This window comes from Danio rerio, chromosome 20 (genome assembly GCF_049306965.1).
Source record: "Danio rerio strain Tuebingen ecotype United States chromosome 20, GRCz12tu, whole genome shotgun sequence".
Lineage (NCBI taxonomy): Eukaryota > Metazoa > Chordata > Actinopteri > Cypriniformes > Danionidae > Danio > Danio rerio.
Window position 1 is genome coordinate 48,487,501 of NC_133195.1, and position 26,916 is coordinate 48,514,416.

Sequence of the window (26,916 nt, forward strand, 5' to 3'; positions counted from 1 at the left end):
CCACTTTTAGTCAGTTTATTTGATGCAATTCGTTTTATAGAGTGATTTGAATGCATGTGAAAAGTTTAGCACACCTGAAGAAACAATAAATGAACAGGAAAAATAAATATTAATCATGTAAAAGTGTTTTAAGGTCGGAAGCATTTTTTTTTTCCCCAAGTTATTTAATATAAAATTTTTTTTATTAAAAATTAATGACAATTTATTTGTATTTTATGTACAGATTATAACATCTTTGCATCAAAAAATATTAATAATTCAAATAAAGCAATGTGTTTCTAATGCACAATTTATAAAAATAGAACAATACATTTGACATTGTTCTCTCTTACGGCTGTCGTTTTCAGTCTCAAACATTATTATTTCCTTTTTGAAACTTTTCTGCCTCATGACTTTCATGAGACAAATATTGTTACGTTCACTTGCAGTACGTATTTTGGATATGTGTGTGTTTGTTTGTATGTGGGTGTGTCGTTTTATGCATGTGTTACAGGTACGAACGGCATTGGAGGATCTGCATTTCGTGTCGATGACGTTGGCCGCTGACGCTGGGTTTGCGCCACCAATCGCTGGTTGGCGTAGCCTTTAAAAGCCGAGCCCAAACTGCAATGGCGATCTATCTCTCTCTCTTTCCATCTCTCGCTCTTATTCTTTCTGTGGGTCTCTGTGAGGACAGTCTCTCTTGCAAGGGCTAGTCTGAGAAAATGGGTTTTGCTCATGTTTAATGCTCTTGTCTAAAGTTTTTAAATTTGATAATGCAATGTGTTCGCTTGTGAACTTGTCCAGTCAACTAAAATGTTCGAGAGTGATACCTCGGAGAGGGTGTAGGAGTGAGTAAGGCGAGTAATATACATATACAACACTGAGATTTATATTTTGTATTAGTTCATTAGGTTCAGGAGAATGTGTTGTTTTCTGTATGTTTTGTTTTTAGTTAATTTAGTATAGTTAAGACGTTTGGTGCGTTAAAGATGTTTCTTTTCATGCTTTTCTTTTCATATTTAGTTTAGTTTGTTGAAAACAGTTACTGAGTTTTGTTAGATTTATTTCTTTGATTTAAGCACATTAAACTACTTTCTCTCCCCCCAGGTAATTCATCATTTATTCTGTCGCCATCTTGTGGTGGAAAGTCAGCCGTCTTTGCTCTGCTCAAAATGACAGGCTGATGGATGCAGACATGCTGTATCTCAAATGTTATAAATGTTTAAAATAGGCACTATACTTAAAAATAAACTGCACATTTGCAATCTAAACAACTACATTCTTTCCTAAAAAAGCCTCAAAAGTGTATTATGTTGTTCAGCAGCTGCAATATTTGTCAAACTGTAGTGAGTTCATTGATCCGCTGTCACTCCATCTGGTCGGAGCAATACAGAAGAGTGAGGAGGCTGTACGAGTGCTGATATTGCAGAATATCGCATGACTATCAGCCAATCAGATTCGAGAACCAGACAGAAACTGTTGCATTATTTTTTTTGATTGTCTACAGAGCTTGCCTAATTAACATAACTTGCCTGGTTAACCCATTAACCAAGTTAAGTCTTTAAATTACACCTTTAGAGTTGAATATTCATTCATTTTCTTTTTGGCTTAGTCCCACTATTAATCCAGGGTCGTCACAGCGGAATAAACCACAAGCTTATCTAGCACGTTTTTACACAGCGGATGCCTTTCCAGCCGCAACCCATCTCTGGGAAACATCCACACACACTCATTCACACACATACACTACGGACAATTTTAGCCTACCCAATTCACCTGTACCGCATGTATTTGGACTGTGGGGGAAACCCACGCGAACGCAGGGAGAACATGCATACTCCACACAGAATAGCACTACCTACTGCGCCACTGCGTCGCCAAGTTAAATATTAATATCTTTAAAAATAAAAATCTAGAAAAATATTAGAATCTGTCGCCGTGACAAAAACAAAAGAATTTATTGATTAGAAATTAATTATAAAAACTATAATGTTTAAAATTGTATTGAAATAAAATCATCTCCCACTTAAACAACACTGGGGGGGGGGAATAAAATTTTTCACAGGAGGCTAATATAATTTGACTTCAACTGTAATATTGTCGAAAACTCATAAAACAAAACAAAATAATATCAATAAACCAATCAGCTGCGGAATTATTATGGTAACTAGCTAATGTTACTACCCTATTCACCTAACCACACACACATATACACACACACACACTTTATGCTTATTAGAAAGTCCTGTCATACGGGGGGAAGCTGATATTGCTCTCTCTGCTGTTAGATAAAGCTTTGTGATCTGTCTTTCTGCTGCGTTTGCTTTTATATTGATCTGAATGGCATCTCTGAGCTGGACTGTTGGGTGGGCAGGACAACATGAGGGCTTTGATGGCGGATGACAGAGAAAGCGTGGCTCCCTCAAGACTCTGCTGTTTCTGATGACTTTCCTTCAGGCGGTAATTAAAGAAAACCGAGGTAAACACATTCACTTCAGCACCGGGGACTAACTGAAGCGAAAGTAGCAGCGCTGCTGACTTAAAAGAGAACTTCTGTCATTATTTACCCGCTGTCATGTCACTCCAAACCTGTTCGCTGTTGTTTCTTTATTTCATTACTTAAGGAAAACAGACCTTTTTGATTATTTATTTAGCGCAAACATTTTGTAAATGTGTTTCTTTATTGTACATATATTTTCTTACCCTCAAGGATGCACTTAATATGGACAAATTAATCTAAAAACAATACAATTGTATTTTTTCTTTAAGTTTTTAAAGTTTATAATATTTTTATTGTTAATTTTTTTATTTACATACATTAAAAAATATTGCAAAGCTGAATTGTATCTGTCATTACTGTTTTATGTGTATGTGACATTGTATGTGACATTAGGGTTTTGCGGCTGATTGTCAATATTGATTTTTTTAATCAAATGTTTAAATTTGAAGTTAAAGTTTATTTACACTTGAAGTTAAGCTATTTTTTTTATCACACTTTTTTTCACACACATTTTTTTACAATTCAATGCATTCTTAATATTTAAAAAATAAACAACTAAAACATTTATTTATTTATTTATTTATTTATTTATTTATTTATTTATTTATTTATTTATTTATTTATTCATTCATTCATTCATTCTCTTGTCGGCTTAGTCCCTTTATTCATCCGGGGCGCCATAGCGGACTGTGGGGGAAAGCTGAGCACCCAGAGGAAACCCACGCGACACAGGGAGAACATGCAAACTCCACATAGAAACGCCAACTGAGCCGAGGTTTGAACCAGCGACCCAGCGACCTTCTTGGTTGTGAGGCGACAGCACTACTTACTACTACTTATTTCGGTATATTTAAAATTGTAGTTTATTTCTGTGGAGCAAAGCTGAAGTCTCACTACTTCAGTCTTCAGTGTTTTGCAGCTAATTATCAATGTTGATTTTTTTTAATCATATGTTTAAATTTTGTTTATTTATATTTAAAGTTAAATCATTTGTAACCTTTTTTTCACACCTTTTTTTGCATTGTTGAACAATTCAAGGCATCCTTACTTAATACTTAAAGAAACAACCAAAACATTTATTTATTATTATTTTTTTAATTGATCAGCTTAAGGCACAATTCATCCTTTAAAAAAAACAACAAAAGCTTTATTTTAATTAATTTATTTTTAAAATATATTTATAATTTATTTATTTTTACTTGGTAGAGTTAAATTATTTGTAACTTTAACACCTTTTAACACTTTTTTTGTACTTTTGAACATCTGAAGACGTCCTTACCTAAAAAATAACAACAAAAATATTATTTTATATATTTTTTTTACAGAAAAATATTTATTGTTCATTTTTAGTTTTAATATATTTAAAAATGTTGTTCATTTCTGTGGAGTATAGCTGTATTTTATGCATCATGACTCCAGTCTTTCCAGTCCAGATTTTCAGTATAGATATCAATATTTAGATGTTTTTAATAACTAAGGTTAAATTAATATTTGACAAAATAAGCATTAAAAATAAATAAACATTCCCTTATTTCAGCCAGTTGCAAAGAAAACAATTATAATATTTACTTTGTCTATATAAGCTAAAATAAAATAAAAATGAATATAAAAAATGGCATAGTGTATGAGTGTGTGTGAATGTGAGTGTATGGGTGTTTCCAAGTACTGGATGGGCTGGAATAGTTAGCAGTTCATTCCACTGTAGCAACCCCTGATGAATATAGAGACTAAGTCGAAGGAAAAAGGATAAAGGAATGGATGAATAGTTGAAATTTTATAGTTTGTAATTCGTTATTGTAATAAATATTTAAATTAAAATGCATTTTCTTTCTATTACTAAAAATCTATCTATCTATCTATCTATCTATCTGTCTATCTGTCTGTCTATCCGTCTGTCTGTCTGTCTGTCTGTCTGTCTGTCTGTCAGACCAAGTTCTCAACTTTTCACCAAAAGTAAAGTTGTTCAACATCATTGCCGTCATCACAATAAAGAAAATCCCCATTCATTTAACCAACTTTGTCACTGTATCTGAGCCAGAAAAACACAAACACACTTTTTTTTTACACACACACAAAAAAAGACTGATTTGTAGATGTAAACATTTCCCCAATACTAAACCATGCGTAACAGGGACACATCAAAGCAGAAATCTCTGGACATTAGTGTTAATACAATCTACATAATGCTAAAGCTTTTTGGTTTGATACTCACAGAAGTTCTGCTGAATTCACTCAAGCGCAAAAACAAGTTCAAACTAAATCCACCGATGTGAGATGACAGTAGCTGTAGTTGGAGATGCCAAGATTTCCAGCTCCCTGAAGTGGCTTCAAGAGAGGCGGAGGAAAAATCTGGCAGGCCAAGTCTTGTGTTGGGAGACTTTTTACAGGTGGAAACTGAGAGAAATTACCCCGGACAACAATGCCCACTAGTTCTGCAGACTCACTATACTAACTGTACAGCAAAATACCTCATATTAGACCACGTGACCCCGACTGGACAATACCTTCAAAATATTGGAAACAAAGGGCACGTCAGTCATTGCATTAGAAGAGCGTGGGCTGCAAGAGCCGCATGGCAACTAGATAGTAAACCGTCTTTATGCATGAAATCGAAGTGAAACAGAAGCTAATCTGATTAAACGACATGAAGCCCCTTATGCTTTTAGCCTTCTTTAAATGATTTCAGCAGAAAGGGTATTCAAAACTTAATAATAATATTAATATTAAATAAACAAATGAACAAAATTAATAATAAAAATTATTTAAAAATAATATTTATAAAATAGATAAATTAAAGGACCAATTAAAAATAAAATGAAATAAACATCTGTCAGGCGAAAAAATTATTAGAATTGAAAAACTGTGTGAATGGTAAAAAAAAATAAATAAATAAATAAAAATAAAATATATATATATATATATATATATATATATATATATATATATATATATATATATATATATATATATATATATATATATATATATATCCATAAAGAAACATTAAAATGAAGTAAATTTTATGGTATAATAACAAAAATAATGACAAAAAAACAAAAACAAAAATAAATAAATAAATAAATACATATTTATAAAATTAAAATAATAAATTAATAATAATATGAAATAAATAAATAACAGAACAAATAAAAACATAATAATAATATGGTCGTCATAATTAAGTCATCATACTATAAATACGAACTCATTGGTAATACAGCCTAAGAATGTATTTAGATTGCTAGACCAATATCCGAGGCTTAATTTTTTTCTTCACTTTCACATGCAGGTGAGAAGACTTTTTCGTGGCACTGAATATCCTGAAAGACATCTCAATTTTTGAAAGACATATCTCAAGTAAAAATATGTTTTTGCTGTCCGAAAGTTATGTTTATATTAGCAGGAAGTTGCTAGGCAGTAGAGACATACATATTCAAACTCAATAGTAGCAGACACTGATATAAAAGTCTCTTTAAGGCAAGACATCCTTGAAATGGCTCTCAGGTAGTATGCTCGGGCATTCTGTCATAGGGTCTTTTCGATAGGTCAATTAGGGTAGAAGCTGAACCATACAGGACTGTCACCCATACTGTCCACTAACGGCACAGTAAACATCTCATATTAGACCCTGTATGACCTCTACCCAACAATACCTTTAAAATTTTGGAAACAAAGGTCGTGTCAGTCATTGCATTAGCAGAGCATGGGCTGTAAGAGCCACAAGGCAACTATAGTAAACCGTCTTTATGCATGAAATCGAAGTGAAACAGAAGCTAATCTGATTAAACGACATGAAGCCCCCTTGTGCTTTTAGCCTTCTTTAAATGATTTCAGTAGAAAGGGTATTCAAAAATGTAAATAATAATAATATTAAAGTTATAAATAAACAAAATAAATAAATAAATAAATAAATAAATAAAAAGTATTTAAAAAATTATTATATATATATATATATATATATATATATATATATATATATATATATATATATATATATATATATAAATTAAATAAATTAAAGGACCAATTAAAAATAAAACAAAATAAACATCTGTCAGGCGAAACAACAACAACAACGGAAAAGTATCACAATAGAATTGGAAAACCATTTCTGTGTGAATAGTGAAAAATAATTATATATATAAATTTACACTGTATATCAATAAAGAAACATTAAAATGAAGTTAATTTTATGGTATAATAATAAAAATAACAATGACAAAAACATCAACAAAAAAATAAATAAATACATATTTATAAAATTAAAATAATATATTATTCATAGAATAAAAAATAATAGGACAAATAAAACGCATAATAATAATAATAATAATAACAATAATAATAATAATAATAATAATAATAATAAAATAAGGCTGTCATCATAATTAAGTCATCATACAATAATTATGAACTTATAGGTCAATTAGAAGCTGAACCATACAGGACTATCACCCATACTCTCCACCAACAGCACAGTAAACACAGTAAACAGACCCCGTATGACCTCTACCCAACAATACCTTCAAAATATTGAAAAACAAAGGTCATGTCAGTCAATGCATTAGCAAAGCGTGGGCTGCAAGAGCCGCATGGCAACTAGATAGTAAACCGTCTCCGCGCATGAAATCGTAGTGAAACAGAAGCTAATCTGATTAAACGGCATGAAGAGGAGTTTTTCTTTGCTTTTTTCCTTCCTTCAACTAATTCAGCAGAATGCCATTCATCTCCACTCAAACAGCAAAAGCTGACACCCTTTTATTTCTTGCCCACAACAGACTCCACAACGAGCTTAATTCAGGCCCAGTGCTAGGAGTTCCTCATTTGCATAATGAAAGAGAAAATTAGCGAGGAGAAGAGGAGCGAGGACCAAATAAAGTGATCTGGCAAAGTGAGCCCAAATGAAAAAGTAAGAAAAAAAAGTGCGATTTGGATCAGGGGCGGATTTAGTGATTTGGGCGCCCTAAGCAAATCCAGCCATGGGACACAACAGTCCTAAAATGCACCATTATTGATTTATATATATATCATATTTAATTGTTTATTTTAATTATTTATCTATTTTTATTATTATATCTTTTCTCTATTCTCTTTTATTGTTTTCTGTTTTCTTTTCTTTCTTTCTTTCTATTTATTTTTTTCTTATATCACTCAATCTTCTTTTCCATGTTTTATTCTTTTCTGTTTTCTTTAATTATTTATTTATTTAGATAATTTTTTTCTTATGTTACTCAACCTCCTCTTCTATGTTTTATCCTTTTCTGTTTATTTATTTATTTATTTATTTATTTATTTATTTATTTATTTATTTATTTATTTATTTATTTATTTATTTATTTATTTATTTATGTTTGTTATATCACTCAATCTCCTTTTCTCTGTTTAATCCTTTTCTGTTTGTTTATTTAACTATTTAATTTTTATTTATTTATTTATTTAATTAATTTTTATTGATTTATTTATTTAATTTTTACTTATTCATGTATTTATTTATTTATTTATTTATCTTATGTCACTCAATCTCCTTTTCTATGTTTTATCCTTTTCTGTTTATTTATTTATTTTTTTTATCCTATATTACTCAACCTCCTTTTCTGTTTTATCCTTTTCTGTTTGTTTATTTAACTATTTAGTTTTTATTTATTTATTTATTTATTTATTTATTTATTTATTTATTTATTTATTTATTTATTTATTTATTTCATATCACTCAATCTCCTTTTCTATGTTTTATAATTTTCTGTTTGTTTGTTTGTTTGTTTTGTGTATTTATTTATTTAATTATTTATATTATATTACTCTTATAATCACTTTTTGCTGCTTTAGTCTTGTAAACAGTATAATTGTTTTCATAAATGTTTTAGCACAAAGGCTTTCCCAGGGCATCACTGTCAGTGTCACACATCGAGAAAGGTCTTGAGCCGAAATGTTTGTGTTTATATCTCCAAAGAATGTGAAATTAAGGAATTTAAAGTTATTAATAAACAATTGTTGATTTATTAGGGCCCCCAAATTTCCCAGGGCCCTAAATGGCTGCCTGCTTCGCTTATTGGTTAAATCAGCCCCTGATTTAAAAGCAAATTTACCTTAACAACAGGTGCGGCGGCTGATGAAGCGGAGCGTTTAAGATTGAGTTCGTTGCTGGCCGTTGTCACTGCGATGGTCACTGGTGTGGGCAGGAGAGATGGGATCACTGGCAGAGGAAGGAGTCCCGGACGGTTATTACCGTTAGCCACTGGTGGAGGTGCTGCTGGGGAACATCCGCCATTGTGGAGGCCGCTGGGACGCTCGCGACGCTCCCATGGCCCTCGATAGTCCCTCTCGAAGCGGTGGTGGTGTCGTGACATCACTTCCTCTTAGAGGACACGAGGCGCTTTCTGAAAGAGTACACAAACAGAGATATGGAGATGATTACACCCTGTCAAAACACTGAACAGAGAAAATAAACGAGCTTCTTGGCAGGTTTGACGTGCAATGCTAGAAAAACATCTCAATATCTGCCAGAGGGTGGGTGAAAAGGGGGATTTTAGGGGATAGAAAAAAAATGTGTATATAAAGTGTGAATGTGTTAAAACTGAAAAAAGTAATAAATAAAATAAAATAACAAAAAAAAATATTAACTAATAATAATTAAATATACAATTAAATAAATAATTAAAATAAAAAGGGAAATATAATAAAAAATACAAAATATAATATATAATTTAATTAAATAGTATACTATATATATATATATATATATATATATATATATATATATATATATATATATATATATATATGAAATATGGGCTAATAATAATTTTAAAATGAGATTAAATTAACAAAGAACAATAAAAATAATAAATTAATCATATAATAACAATAACAACAACAACAATAATAATAAAAACAACAACAACAACAACAACAACAACAACAACAATAATAATAATAATAATAATAATAATAATAATAATAATAAATAAAATTGCATAATTTGGTAATCAATAAAGTGGAATTAAAGAATCAAAGTAAATATGTTTAATAAATGAATGAATGAATGAGTGAATGAGTAAATGAATAAATAACAAATGAATGAATAAATGAATGAACAAATGAATGAACGAATGAATGAATAAATGAATGAATGAATGAATGAACGAATAAATAAATAAATAAATAAATAAATAAATAATTAAATAAATAAATAAATAAATAAAGTAGAGATAAATAAGGAAGTAAAGCTTCTTGGCAGGTTTGACATTGGCAAATTCTTTTTAAATAATATAGAAATATAAGTAAATAAAATGTATTTAATATGGAAATATGGGCTAATTCCTGAGCTAATAATACTTTTAAAAATTAATTAATTCAATAAAACAACAAAAAAAAGTAAAATAAAATACAATCTATTTAGAAATCAAATAATGAACAATTAATTTAAGGAATTAAAAACAAATAAATGAGTATACAAACAAACAAGCAAACAAACAATCAAATAAATAAATAAATAAATAAATAAATAAATAAATAAATAAATGTCAATTTATATGAATAGATTTTTAACTGATAATTTTTTTTTTTTTTTACTGAGTTTAAAAACTTCCAATTCAAAAATGACTTAATAGACTTCTCCTTAATAAAATACAAATTTATAAATACAAAAGAGAGCGATGGAGAATATACACAGCCAAAACACAAACAAAATGAAACTCAGCAAACAAATGGAGCTTCTTGGCAGGTTTGACATGCAACGCTAGAAAACTTGCTGCAAACATCTCAATATCTGCCAGACTGTGGGTAAAAAAAGAGGGATTTTAGACTGGCATTGCTTCCGCTCTGTGTAAAAAATATGTAATATTGATAGAAGGGTTGTATAAGATTGCGTAATATTGTTGGTCCATTGTTGATGACTTTTTAGCCTGACCAAAGACAAACAAAATATTCTTTGTCATTAAAATAATAATAATAATAATAATAATAATAATAATAATAATAATAATAATAATAATTATTATTATTTATTATTGTTATTATTATTATTATTACTATTATTATTATTATTATTAACTGATATTATTAATATAATAATAATAATAATAATAATAATAATAATAATAATAATAATAATAACTATTATTATTATTATTATTATTATTATTATTATTATTAAATAGTTTAACATAAATAAATAAATACAAATCAAATGAAAAAAAGCTGCTTTTGTTTGTTTTATAATGAAATAAAAGCAAAGAAATAGAAGCTAAATAAAATTACATTTGAATAAACAAACAGATAAACAAAATAATTATACTGGGTATACCTAAAATACAAAAAATAAACAATTAGATAAAACTAAACAAATTAAATCAACAAATAAAATCAACAACAATCAAATAGAATAAATGAGATGTACAAAGCAAATAAAGTAAAACAAAAAATAAACTAATACAACTGAAATTCAACTTGAAATATAGAATAAATAAATAAATAAATAAATAAATAAATAAATAAATAAATAAATAAATAAATAAATAAATAAATAAGCAAGCAGATAAAAAAAAAACCAGACACAAATATTTCAATTATACTATAAAAAAAATATAAAGATAAAATTATATTAATATAAAGCTACAAAAAAACCTAAACACACACATATATTTCTCCTACATATATACACAACACTAATAACCTTAGCTTCTAATTGCAATACAATAATGTGCACCCATTGTAAAGCTGCTTTGAAACAATAATTATTGTGAAAAGCGCTATACAAATAAACTAGAATATAATTCAATTAATTACATATTGTGTAAAAAAATTATTCAAAACAACCTTTAAACAAATAACAAGCATTTCCCAGCAGCAGCCGCCTTTTCATTTTAAAAATAACACATTTACAGCCTTCCCAAGAGGAAAAAATACCATTTATTAACAAGCCCCACAAGAAAAAAAACTGAAGTTTACAAGAAATCTTGCACTCTTCCAGATGCGTGTGAGATCCGTCCAAATATCCCAATTTCTCCTAACCAGCTAAAAACAGTCCAGCTGCAAGGCCTTGTGATTTTAATAAATCGAATCGCTGTCTTTATTGCGCATTTATTGCAGGACACGATGCAAGAAAACAATGTGGCGGGGTCCGCTTAACCTGATTCTGGGCTTATTTGCAGTGTCTCCTTTATCTGGTGGTGTTTCTCTATCTAATAACTCTGGCTTTTGAGAGTGGCATTATTAGCTTCTCTGTTTGTTTGGGAGGGAACAGATTAAGCTGTTAGTAAAATAAGCCACTTTTGGCAGATCCGCTGCAACAAATTCAGGATTTATTGCAATTTGGCTCGCTGTTTTATATTGGAGTCAGCTGAACAAGACAGAAGAGTTTGAGAAGCCAGCGTGATGTACAGTTGAAGTGAGAATTATTAGCCGCTCTGTATATTTTCCCCCAATTTCTCTTTAACAAACAGAAGATTTTTTCAACAAACTTCTAAATATAAATTGTTTTAGCTGATTTATTTTTTCATTGCCATGATGACAGTAAATAATGTTTGACTAGATATTTTTTCAAGACACTTCTATACAGCTTAAAGTGACAATTAAAGGCTTAACTAGGGTAATTAGGTTAACTAGGGTAATTAGGCAAGGCATTGTATAATAGTGATAAAATATTGCTTAATGGGGGCTAATGATATTGACCTTATAAGAGTTATTAAAAAAAATTAAAACAGATTTTATTCTAGCCGATATAAAACAAATAACACTTTTTTCCAGAAGAAAAAAATATTATAAACTCTTAAGTTAACCTGGTTTCATTTTTTTTTAAATATACAAATTTAATGTGTTTTATTGATATGAGTTGAAATGGCTTGCAAAATATATTTGATTCAACTTAATTTAAGGCAGGAACCAATTCTGCAGTGTTTGTGTGTGTTTATATGTGTGTCTTTGTCTGGAATAGAGGTTACAAATCTACTGTACATAACTACACTAAAAAATGCTATAAAGTTTACAGTATTACTGCCATTTTTGGTTCCCAATAATAATGTACAATTTACAAGTGCACTGCAATTATAATTGCAGTGCACTTGTAAATTGTACAGTATTATTGGTGATAGGGATTTCAACAGTAAAAAACTGCTACAGTACAAATCCGTAACCTGGTTAACGGTATGTTTCCTTAAAATATACGGCGAATAACTGTAAATTGACTTTCCCAGAATTCCCTGCATGGCACATAACTTTTTTATGCATTTGGTTGACATTAATATGGATCTATTTAGTTGTTTCCCCATCAGTTATGTACATTAGAGATTTATGTTACATCTAATGTTGATAAACACTGTTTATTTCATGACTTTAATTTTATGCGTGTTACCATACTGGTGTTTATAGCTGTGTGGATGACACTGAGCACCCTCTATATGCTGATACTCCCTTCTGCTTGTGGGAGAAGCTGATTGTGATGAGCATTGACTCATTATGTAACTTTCTCATCACCACCTGAATGTGGGTGTGCTAACATGTCTAACAAAAGATGTGTAGATGTTGATCATTCAAAATACAGATATATTACCTCTATAAATTAATAAAATACGGTAATTAAAAATGAAAAAATTACTTTTACGGTTTGTACCGTGTTTTTAACGGTGGCAACCACAGCTGCTGTTTTTTTACCGTAAATTTTACAGATTTATTTTTTACAGTGTACTCTGGTTCTGCAATTTTTACAGTATTACTAGCCACATTTACAGTATTACTGGGAAATTGCACAAGCACACTGTACTTTACCATATTACTGAGAATTTTTTCAATATTAGTGACAAAATTTACAAGCACTGTAAACTTTATAGTATCACTTGCACATTTCACAGTATTACTGGCAAAATTTACAATCACACTGTAAATTTTTACAGTATTACTGGCAAAATTTACAAACACACAGTCAATTTAACAGTATTACTGGCAATTTGTACAGTACTACTGGCACAATTAACAATATTACAGGCAAAATCAACAAGCAGACTGTACATTTTACAAGCACACTGTAAATTTACAGTATTACTAGGAACTTTTACAGTATAACTGGCAAAATTTATAGCATTACTGTCAAAAGTGCAAGCACACTGTAAATTTCATCAGCACACTTTAAATTTTAATGTAGTACTGGCAACATTTATAAGCATACTGTAAATTTTATAAGGCACACTGTAAATTTACAGTATTACTAGGAACTTTTAAAGTATTACTGGCAAATTTACAAGCACATTGCAAATTTTACGAGCACATTGTAAAATTTAAAGTTTTACTGGCAACACTTTTAAGCATACTGTAAATTTTACAAGCACACTGTAAATTTACAATATTACTAGGAACTTTTAAAGTATTACTGGTAAATTTACAACCACACTGTAAATTTAACAGTATTACTGGAAAAACGTATAGCATTTCTAGCAAAAGTTACAAGCACACTGTACATTTTACAAGCACACTGTAAATTTTGTAAAGTATTACTGCCAACATTTATAAGCACACAGTTAATTTTACAAGTACACTGTAAATTTTACTGTATTACTGGCAAAAGTTACAAGCACACTGTGCATTTTATAAGCACACTGTAAATTCTAAAGTATTACTGGCAAAATTTACAAGCACACTGTACAGTTCACAAGCACACTGTGAATTTTACAAGCACAATAAATTTGACAGTATAACTGACAACCACAATTGCCAGCAGCAATGTCAATTTTACAGCATTTTTTTTACAGTATACACACAGGTATTATAAGAAGGAGGTGCATTATGAGGACGCAACTTATCTCAAAAAGAGTTTTTAAATCATAAAAAATGACTTTTAAAAAGTAAAACATTTTTCAGTGAGGTTTGGGTTTAGCGAAAGGGGTAAGGACAAAGAAAATACAAGCTGCGTCCCAAATCGGATACTTATTCTATGCCATTTTTTAGTATAAATAGTGTAAGTAGTGCATTCACACTAAATACTCCTAAAATAATAAGTGCACTTTAAATACCTGGATGATGCACTTATTCAAGTCCTTAAAATGAAGTGTATAATGTTGGACACTTTACGCACTCAACAGCCGCAGATTTGCTCTCGTAGCGGAAGAGGCGGAGCTTTCGTCCACTGATGTTGGGTTACTTTCTTTATTTTGTAATTGTGAAAGCAAAATTCTCCTACGAAAGGGATTATAGCGCCTTCCGATGGTAAACGCGGTAACACTCATAGCAGGTATTATTTGGTAGTTTGGTCATTTACTTCCCTAATTTGGCAATCATCAAAAGTCATCTAAGAAATTGTTTGAATTCCTGATAAGTAAAATAAAATTTGTGTTCCATTTGTGAAGATACAACATACATATACAACGCTATTGATTATGCAAGTGCTTACGTACATAGTGCATAGTGTGCCATTTGAGAAGCAGTTATGATGCGTCTAATGTTTCTACAGTATAATACTGTACAGTATAATACAGTAATTTACAGTATTATGCTTGTAATTATTTTAGTATTCTACAGTATTGTACTGTAGTTTCTACAGTATAAAAACGATGAAAACCTATATGTTATGTCCCCACAAATTCTAAACAAACCTGAGCTTGTGTGTCTGTGTCATCTTTCCCAATTTTCCACCACATAAACAGCGTTGCGTAACTCCAAAAAAAAAAAAAAAAAAGTCGACTAAATAAATCAGTCCTGAAAGAATCCGCCTAAAAATGCACACCATTTTTTTCTCTAATATGCTTCAGCTGTCAGTGTCACTCTGTTCTTGTTAGTCTGCGTCTGCATATTTCCATGATTCAACAGATGTAACCTGCTGAAGATAAAGCATCATGGCACTCGTCTGGAGACAGAGAAAAGACCTAAATATTCATAACACACAAGATCCACACTCTATCCCCTGAGTAAATCACACAGAGAGAGAGAGAGAGAATACAGTAGCAGCTAATGACACCGATGCTATAATTGCAGCGCATGTTAAAAGCAGCTGATTAATTATTCATATCTTTTGAGAGATTGGCAGAGTTATAGACGCCTCTGATGCTGTAGATTCACAGCAAACACACGTGTGGATCAACTCTCTGTATTCTCCACATACAGTCAAAGTGAAAAACACAACTGTCTGTTCTGAATCACAGCTGACGCTGATGGACATGCTTGCACAATATATCATACTCAATTATATATATGGACCAATCTTGATTTTCCAAGGCCGTTTCAGAATATTTATTTATTTATTTGTTTGTTTGTTTTATTGCATTTTTTATTCATTCATTCATTTTATTTTGGCTTAGTCCTTTATTTATCAGGGGTCGCCACAGCGGAATGAACCGCCAACTTATCCTGCATACAATTTCAAGCAGCAGATGCCCTTCCAGCCGTAACCCAGTACTGCGAAACACCCATACACACTCACATTAAGAATCAGACACATATTTTATTTCATCCAATTCCGCGAACACGGGGAGAATATGCAAACTCCACACAGAAATATCAACTGCAGGGACTCATACCAGCAACCTTCTTGCTGTGCTAACCACTAAGCCACCGTGCCACCGTTTATTATTTATATTATCTATAATTTGATTTCATAAAAATTTTTTATTTTATTTATTTATTAACTCTCTTGTCGGCTTAGTCCCTTTATTAATCTGGGGTCGCCACAGTGGAATGAACCGCCAACTTATCCAGCATATGTTTTATACAGCGGATGCCCTTCCAGCTGCAACCCATCACTGGGAAACATCCATACACTCATACACTATGGGGAATTTAGCTTACCCAATTCACCTACAGCGCATGTCTTTGGACTGTTGAGGAAACCGGAGCACCCAGAGGAAACCCACGCCAACACAGGGAGAAAATGCAAACTCCACACAGAAACGCTAACTGACCCAGCCAAGCCTCGAATCAGCGACCTTCTTTTTTTTAAATAATATTTATTTATTTATTTATTTATTTATTCACTCATAAGTTAAATTAAAATACAATGTTTTTGTTTTATTAAGTAGTTTACTTATTTATCTATTTTATTTCAAATATATAGTAGGATGTATAATATATCACATTATATTACGATATATTTATTTTTTGAAAAAAAAAAAAAAAAACTAAAAATATAATTATTTTATTAAGTTATTTACCTTTATTATATACAAATATAATATATAAATATAATATATGTAATATTATATTATAATTTTTATTTTAAAAATCAAGAATTATTAGCCCCTTTAAGCTATATTTTTTCCGATAGTATACAGAATAAACCATCATTTAACAATAACTTGCCTAATTACCCTAACCTGTAGTTAACCTAATTACCCTAGTTAAGCCTTTAAATGTCACTTTGAGCTGTATAGAAGTGTCTTGAAAAATATCTAATCAAATTTTCTATGGTGTTATCATGGCAAAGATAAAATAAATCAATTATTAGAAATGAGTTATTAAAACTATGTTTAGAAATGTGTTTAAAAAAATCCTCAGTTGGTTTAACAGAAATTGAGGGGAAAAAAAATAAACGGGTGATAATAATTCAGGGGGACTAATAATTCTGACCTCAACTATATATATATATATATATTTTCATTTTTGAAAAAAAGAATATTACTTAAATTAAAATTCAGTATTTTTTGTTTTACTAAGTAATTTACTTTTTTATTTAAAAAATATAGCAAAATGTAATATGTTACATTATACAACTTTTTGTTTTCTTTTTTTGAAAGACAGTTTAGTGATATTTGTTTGTATTGTTTTTATTAAGTGGTTTATCAATGTATTTATTTATTGTTGCTCTTAAAAAGAGAAAAAATGCATAATGTAGAATATATATATTACATTATAATATTTTCCAGTATACAGTGCTAAAAATAATATTTTTAATAGGAAGCTGTACAATTAAATATTTGTGCATTTACATTACATTACTCAGTACTGAAGCCAAATGTGGAGCTTATCGAACAAAATAACTTGTGATAATGGTCCAAAAAGTAGTACAGCCAAATTTATATGTTATAGAAATAAATTAAATACTAATTTAAAAAATAGGAAAAAAAATTGTAGGTTGCAATTTTTAGGCGATATTTAGCTTGAATTTAATTGTATTATCTTTCAATTTCTAAATGTTTGGTGACTAAAATATTATTTTAGTAAATATATCTGTTTAATAAATCTGTTTTGTTTAAATGCACCAAAATACATTGCCTATATTCACTGAGAAATGACCAAACATATTCATCTTTAAAATGGGCTGCACTCAACTTATGCTGAGCACTGTATGTTGTTTCTTTCAGAGAAAAATAAAGCACAAACCCTCTCCATCTCTACTCTATTTATCCATCTGTTTTATTCTTGCATTTTATTGCACACTATCAGTGATAAAACAGTTCTTGCTAACACCATCTTTCTATATTTCTGACATTAATGAGGTGTAAATCTCATGGGCTACAGCAAGTCTACAGTGCATTAGTAGTGGAGATGGACATTTTATTACTAAATCCTTTCATTCAGATCACAATAAAGCAGACTCCAGTGGCTCAGGCTTATATTCGGTGTGCTGTACATGAATCAGCATTCACATGTGATCTGCTATTGATCCACTGCTGTCTCTGTAAACATACAACACATCTGCATTAAGGGTTGTACTGGATGTGGTGTAATAACTGCTCTAGACGGGCATGTTTAGCTGTGCTATTGTATAACTGTCTCATTATGTTTTCAGCTTTGCCATTACTTCAATAAATTGCTTTTTAAGATATTTTATAATAAAAATGAGTCATTTCAGCCACAAACAGTGTAGTCTGATTCATAAGGGGATGATTCTAGTGAATCAGTCCTTCTCATGAAATCAAACACTGCAAAAATAGCTGAGTCCAATTACAAAACAAGTGAATCAGTTATTTTTGTGTAATAGACACAAAAAGCACAACCAATGTAGTCTGATTCACAAGTAAATGATTCCTTAAAAAGAACTGAATCAGTGGAGTCAAACACAAACAGCTCATTCCAATTACAGAACAAACTGAATCAGTTATTTTTGTGAACCAGTCACAAATAGCACAACCACTATAGTCTGATTCAAAAGTGAATGATTCACTGAAAAGAACTGAATCATTAGGTTTAAACACAAACAGCTCATTCCAATTACAAAACAAACTGAATCAGTTATTTTTGTGAACCAAATGCAATCTGCACAACCAGTACAGTCTGATTCATAAGTGAACAATTCCTTTAAAAGAACTGAATCATTGGATTCAAACACAAAAAGCACAGTCCAATTACTAAACCAATAATTCAGGGTTTTTTTGAAAACCAGTCACAAATGGCAAAATCAGTAAAGTCTGATTCATAGGTGAATAATTCACTAAAAAGAACTGAATCATTTGAGCTGAATACAAACAGCACAGTCCAATTAGAAAACAAATTGAATCTTTTATTTTTGTGAATTAAACAGAATCTGCACAACCTGTATAGTCTGATTTTTAAGTGAATGATTCACTTTAAAAGAACGGAATTATTAGTCAATCACAAACAGCACAATCAGCTCATTCTAACTACAAAGCAAACTGAATCAGTTATTTTTGTGAACCTGTCACAAATAGCACAACCAGTGTAGCCTGATTTGTAAGAAAATGATTCATTTAAATGAACTGAATCATTAGAATCAAACACAAACTACTCATTGCAATTACAGAAACATTGAATCAGTTATTTGTTTGAATCAGTCACAAACAGCTAACCAGTGTAGTCTGATTCATAAGTAAATGATTCACTGAAAATAACCGAATCATCTAATTCAAACACAAAGAGCACAGTCCAATTACAGAACAAACTAAATCTTTTTTTTTTGTGAACCAAACACAATCTGCACAACCCGTCTGATTCACAAGTGACTGATTCCATGAAATAAACTGAATCATTAAAATCAAACACAAACTGCTCAATTCAAATGACAGAAAACACAGAATCAGAACCAGAAAAACCAGAATAGTCTAAATTATAAGTGAATGATTCACTTGAAAATAACTAAAACATAAGAGTCAAACATAAACAGCACAGTCCAATTACACAACAAACTGAATCAGTTATTTGTATGAATCAGTCACAAAATTGCCAAATTGAAGCCTTTTCTTTCTTTTAAAGAGCTGGAAACTGTCATTAATGTTTTTATTATGTCAAGACTGGACTACTGTAACTCTTTGTATTCTGGAGTTTCACAGGCATCAATAGCACGCCTGCAGCTGGTTCAAAATGCAGCTGCTAGGCTTTTAACTGGGACAAAAAAAAATTCTGGTATCTCACCAGTTTTATTGTCTCTTCACTGGCTCCCAGTCCAATTTAGAATTCAATATGAGTTATTGCTACTAGTTTTTGAAAGTTTGAATGGTCTGGCACCGACTTACATTTCTGAGCTTCTTCACTGGCACACTTCATTGAGGCCAATCAGGTCTGAAAACACGTTTCAGCTAGTTGTCCCCAAAACGCGGTTGAAATCAAGAGGTGACAGGGCTTTTTCTGCTGCAGCCCCCCGACTGTGGAATGGTCTGCCTTTACAGATCCGGTCATGTTCTTCACTTGGTGCTTTTAAGTCTCATCTAAAAAATCACCTTCTGTCTCTTGCCTTTGATTGTAATTAATTAATTTTAATCTGTTTTATATATTTTGCACAATTTTTATATATAGGTATAGATTTTGTATGCTGGTCGTTTTGTAAAGCACTTTGGTCAACATCTGTTGTTTTTAAATGTGCTCTATAAATAAAGCAAACAAACAAACAAACAAACAAAAAGCAAAACCAGTATAGCCTGATTTATTAATGAACGATTCATTGAAAAGAACTGAATCATTAGAGTCAAATACAAACAGCTCATTCCAATAACAGAACAAACTTGATCAGTTTTTTCGACCAGTGTAGTCAGATTTGTAATCGAATGACTCTATTGACCAAGATCTTTTCAAAGAATCAAACACAAACAGCTTGGTTTTAATACAGAACAAACTGAATCAGTTATTTTTGTTGAAACAAACACAAAAAGCACAACCTGTATAGTCTGATTCATAAGTGAATCATTCATTGAAAAGAACTGAATCAAGCAGAAACAAACACACACAAAAGCTTGTTCAATTACAGAACAAACTGAACGAATTTTTGTGAACCAAGTCAAACACAGATCCATAAGTGAATCATTCAAATCATTGTGATCTTTTCAATGAATCAAACAGGAGCAACCTTTTCCTACTGAATCTTCATATTAATGTGAATCAAACACATGCTACACAATACTTTCAGTTCGATTTCTGAATGAACATCTCAGAGTCAGTTATGATTCCCATTCCAAACACAGAAAGAGCAAAGCAGGCTTTGCCGCAGACAGAGAGCAAGCGAGAGACGGATAATGAGAGTCAGAGACAATACCAGAGTGAGAAGTAAACTGAGAGAGTGAGACAGAGAGAGAGAGCGAGACAGACCGACAGACCTCAACACTTGACACTCCAGCTCTCTCAGTGCCGCTCCTGTCATCTGACGCTTTTTTCCCTCTCTCTGTCTTTCAGATGCTGAGGGATTGTGAAAGGGAAGCACAGAGCGCTACAGTTTTTTAGGAAAAGAAACCCTTGGAAGCGCTCCCTTCAAAGTACACAATCCTGACATGATACGAGCCCGTGGTGTTCTTCACTACTGGAGCACAGCTTGATGAATGCACTGCAGTCCCCGCCAGACGATACACAAACTACTACTACACGCTCAAATAATACAGACAAAGATTAATACACACACGCATATGTGCACACCACACATGTGCACACATACATAATCAAGCACATAAAAGCAGAAACATGCACATATGCATGCAGCCCTGATATATACTGTACAGTTTTTATAGAAAGCTATATGATATTGTGCATAAATTAGGTCTATATTGTTTTGTTTTATGCAGCAATATAGCACTCTTGTAATCTTTTTTTTTATTATTTTATTACTTATTTATTATAACAACAACAATAATGATTACTAACTCACTTCCAGAGTCATTTATATCAATGTTGATATTTAGCCGCACCATGTTGGTGTCTTATTACATCCAGCTTTTTTTGAGGTGTGTTGTTTTCCCAATGTTCAACCCCCAATACACACATACACTACAGACATTCTTTGGACGGAGCACCTGGAGAAAACCCACGGCAACAAAGGGAAAACATACAGTGCTACTCACTGTGCTACCATGTCGGCCTCTAATTACAATTGTGTGTGTGTGTGTGTGTACACTAATGTTTGTTTTTGTGAATAGTGGGTACATTACATAGGTTTCCTTTCATTTTATACTGTCCAAACCGTATATTGTATTGCCCTCAACCCACCCTACCCCTAGACCCAACCACCACAGGAAACTGTGTTCAGCTTTACTCTCTGATTAAACTCATTCTGTAGGATGTATAAGCATTTTGAGAAATGAGGATGTCACCAATGTCCTCATATTTCACCTGCTTTTTGTAATACCTGTGTCATACCTATGTCATTATACAGATTTGTGTCCTGATAGGTCACAAAAACACGTACACACACACACACACACACACACACACACACACACACACACACACACACACACACACACACACACACACACACACACACACACACACACACACACACACACACTTGAAGTCAGAATTATTAGCCCCTTTTTTATTTTTATTTATTTATTTATTTTTTTTATATTTCCCAAATGATGTTAAACAGAGCAGGGTAATTTTCACAGTATGTCTGATAATATTTTTTCTTCTGGAGAAAGTGCATCCGGGTTTGTGACCGGCTTTAGTGTCCCACCAGTGACGATATACAGCCACATCACATTGCTAACAGTGTGATATTGTGTTCATACAACAGTTTGATGACACAATCATGTATTAAAAAATAAATAAATAAAAATCAAACACAGAGAGTCTCAAAGCCCTTTTGTGCAAGGAACTACTTTCTTCCGCCATTCATTCACATCTACAGCTGACGTCAGAACTGCAGAAAGCATTGTTAATCCACAAACGTCACTTTAGAGCTAGTAATTGAATGATTCTCTAACGTAATGTCTAAAGTGATTAAAAAAAACTGGTGATTTTGCTCACATTTTAAGATTATAAGGCTGAATGGCATGAAAAGCCATATATATTTCCCAGTATTTCTCTGTTGCATTAGGGATATTACAATAATTAACTCTGAAAAAGGTAAAGCAGCGCAAACACTAACTTACCAGATTACTGATGTGGTTGCGATAAGTAAAAACACTAAACACATGCGGGCATTTCTTCTTTCCTTTTTTTAACGGAACTAGTCTGCACTAACGAAAGCAGGAGAAGCATTAGAAACAAACAAAAATACTGATATAGTATTGTAATAATAATACTAATGATAATACTGATGAGCAATACAGATATTGTAACACAAAACAACCAAATAGGCTAAATCTTATATTGTGCATAAATGACAACGAATGACTTCTTCACAGTTTATTAACACTTTTTAATCTTGACACGCCAAAGGGATAGTTGTAATATTATAAATAATGTTACGTCTTACTCAGACCGTTAGTTTCCCTTCATAAGACATAAGGGGAGTCGTGTCTAGTTGATTTAGACATGTTTGTATGTTTATTTGTAAAATAAAAAACCTGTAACCATTCACTGCCATAATAAGAATCACTGTGGACCACAGATTCTGCTAAAACATATATAAGTTCCGCTCATAATAACTGGATCTGGCAACATGGTCAAACTCACTCAGGCTGATTTTAAATATCTATTTGCATTTATAGCATGAATAAATGATAGCTTATTGCAGGCTAGGGGCCTGATCATAGAGTCTGTGCTTACAGAAACCGAACTGAGGACCATCTTTAATTCCTGGTCTCAAGCTGAGGTAAACGGTAGAGTTAGGAGGGAGAAATAAAGCAAGAGAAAACTCCAGCAATAAATACAGAGGTGTAGGCAATTCTGATCATTCACACTGTAGCTCTGACAGCTCGGCGATTCGCTCTGTGCGGCTATTTTTGGAAGAACTTCGAAAGGCCACAGAGCTGCAGCGACTTAATTGAAGCGTGAGAGGAAAAATAAACTATACGGTACAATACAGAGAGAGAAAAGAAAGAAAGAGGCGGACAAACACAGCAATATAAAGCTCAGTTTCACCTGTCTGCCTTTATTTATCAACTCTGCGCTGTCGGGTTAATGCAATCATCCTGCGGGATTGATTTTAATGAAAACATATGTAATTAATCAGGCTTATTTGATATGCTGCAGTTTTCTGATGGAGCAGCTCCAGCTTGAAGTATTTCCCAGATTAAAAGTTGCTCGACTTCATTCATTAATTAATTTTCCTTCGGCTTAGTTCTTTTATTTATCAGGGGTTACCACAGTGGAATGAACCGACAACTTATCTAGCATTTGTTTTATGCAGTGTATGCCCTTCCAGCCACAACCCATTATTGGGAAACACCCATCGACTCTCACATTCACATACATACACTACAGCCAATTTTGTTTACCAAATTCACCTATAGCACATGTCTTTGGACTGTGGGGGAATCCGGAGCACCCGGAGGAAACCCACACCAACAAGGGGAGACAAATTTCCAGCCCGGACTCGAACCAGCAACCTTCTTGCTGTGAGGTGACAGTGCTAACCACTGAGCTACCATGAGTTGCTTGCACCCGAGTTGCTTGACTTAATGGAAATTATTAGATAGAGGTGTTAAGCGGCAGCCAAGAATGGGAGAGCAGGGAGCGATGCCCGTCATTAGGTATTTGTATTACTGTAATATGTAAATTAGACGTCACATTTTATTTTAAGACATTTAAAAAAAAGTCTTTGGATTTATTTACTTTTTTTTTTTTACATATTTGGAATTACATTTATTAAAGTCATATATGCAACTGGGTTATTATAGTTTTAATAAATCATTTGCTTTTTAAAATCATGTAAACTAAAAAAATATATATATATAAAAAAGTAAAACATTATTATTAACAACACAAAAATAAACCTTATTGTAATTTACTTTCACTAAATATATACAAAAAATAATAACTCATACTTAAAAATTATTAATTTATAGTAATATGCAAATTAGATATCACATTTTATTTTTAGATATTTAAATTAGTGTTTGAATTGTAATTTAAATATTTGGAGTTACATTTATTAAACTAAAATTATATGTGAAACAGGGTTATTTTTGGTTTGCAAACCACTGGTAAACATTCTACAATTCTGCCACCTTATGAACTACAAATCCTGTCATGCATCTTACACACACCTGTTCCGGTTTTCCTTCAATTACACATACACAGTTGGAAGTTGTGTAAGGACTGATTATTCAGACTATATTGACTTTGTTACACACATTGCTAAGTCTTGTTGATGTATACCTTGTAACATTGCAAAGCACTTTCCTTGTTTAGTCTCTCTGCGCTGACATTTGGTAAAATAGCACTTCAGGGCGTCCCGAGTTCGAATCCTGGCTTTAGGACATTTCCCATCACTACCCCCTTTCTTTCTCTCTCTCCCACTTCACTCCTGTCTAATATACTGTCCCATCCACTCAATAAAAAAAAAATTATAAAAAATTAAAAATCTATATTTTTTTAATCCTAACATTTTATACATTTTCTTATTTTCAAATAACAAAAGCAAAATAAAATGCTTAAAACTTTATTAAAACAACATATTAATACAAATACAACACTATTAATACAAATTCTGAAGCAACCCTGAAGACGATAATTTTGCTCAATACTGTTGCATTTTTTACATGCAGTTTATTTTTATAAAAAACTAAATCAATGAATAAATAAATAAATAAATAAATACAGTAAATATTAGACCTGTCACAATATCTTTCTTTGTTGCACCAAAATATATTGCGATAAGCGATATTATTGTCATTTTAAGACCATTTTATGCCACATAATATACTGTATAATGCTTGAATATATAGTCATTTTAATAATAAGGCATTGGAAAAAGAACGTCAAAATGTACAGTATATCCTAAATAAATAATAATAAATGTTTACAAAAAATTAACAGAGGCTGTGATGTTATGAGATTTATTTTTAGTTGTCACTCACATGAAAATATACTAATAATTAAAAATTCCACATCTCCAATATAATAATAATAATAATAATAATAATAATAATAATATATCTTATTTATAACGCGCTTTTCTAAAACCCAAACTGCTTAAAAGAAAGTAAAAACAACAAAGCACAGTAAACAATAGAAAACAGAGTAAGAATAAAAGATATCCCAAATCAAAAACAGTCCTAAAAAGAAGAGTTTTAAGTAGCTTTTTAAAAGCGTCCAATGAACCGGCATTCCTAATGTTAGTGGGAAGAGCATTCCACAGTTTAGGAGCACGGAAAGAGATAAAGATGATGCACAATCAGCTATAATGTTGCTAGAATTAGATTTGATGTATGGGTGATTTATATTGCATCACAAAATATGATTGAGGTCATGTCCATGTTGATTATTGTGACAGGCCTAGTAAATATATTACTATTACTAATTTCTATTATTTCATATTAGTAATAACACAGTTGCCGTGACCTAATAGGTAAATAAAGGATCAACAACTGGAGGTTTTTCCCCATCAGATAATTAACAAACTGTCCTGAACAAATTACCATAATAATAAAACATGCTTCATTTTTAATCAATTGACAGCCATAATAAATAAAAAATAAAAAAACAATAAAAAAAACATCATCAATCAAACCGAAACCGTAGCACTTGTACTTGAGCCCCAGTAGTCAGACTGTTGTTACTTTACCATCCCCAATAGACTGATTCACACACACACACCCACGACCTGACGGGGTCATTTTAATCAAAATAACACCCGAGTCTTTAAAGAGAGCCATTACGGGACGTTAGGAGTGCAATAAATTTGATTGACTCCCTGTCAGGCAAGATTCCACCTCCAAATAGCGAACGACAGAAAGAAGGGTTTGGTTTAAACCCATATCACCTCCTGCTGCGGCGGCGGGCTTTGTTTTGTGTTGCTTACTCGCCCTCAGTAAACAACTAAATGAACCAAAGTGACGTTTGACAGACAACCAAACACACACAACTATCGCCGTGCTGAAAATTATCAAACTCTGACAGTGAGCGAATGTGCAAACAGGGACAGTGTGCGGTTGCATAACACGCTGTCATCCGTATTAAACAAACACACACACACACACACACACACACACACACACACACACACACACACATAAACATATTGAGCTCTTCACAGATGATCCTGTATATGGAGAAATCACCTGCATTACAAAACTCACTCTTTCCAGCTGTAAAGTGAGATTGAATGAGCCAATAATAGTGAATATATATACTATAGGCTTCTGCCGGGATCACATTTTCTTGTTTGTGAATAATTGCTTTTGTGG

General features: G+C 31.7%; 1 protein-coding gene across 2 annotated transcripts in view; it reads right to left on the reverse strand.

Annotated features, from left to right (window-relative positions):
- The window catches only part of klhl29 (kelch like family member 29), a 608,122-nt gene that overhangs the window by 387,782 nt on the left and 193,424 nt on the right, over positions 1 to 26,916 (reverse strand). For both annotated transcript variants that reach the window (XM_073933675.1, XM_003200753.7), the window contains exon 3: positions 8,569 to 8,859. Coding sequence is in view for 1 of the 2 variants with exons in the window: in XM_003200753.7 (XP_003200801.4) it covers positions 8,569 to 8,829 (261 nt within the window). In the remaining variant the exon portion in view is untranslated. The remainder of the gene's footprint in view (positions 1 to 8,568; positions 8,860 to 26,916) is intronic.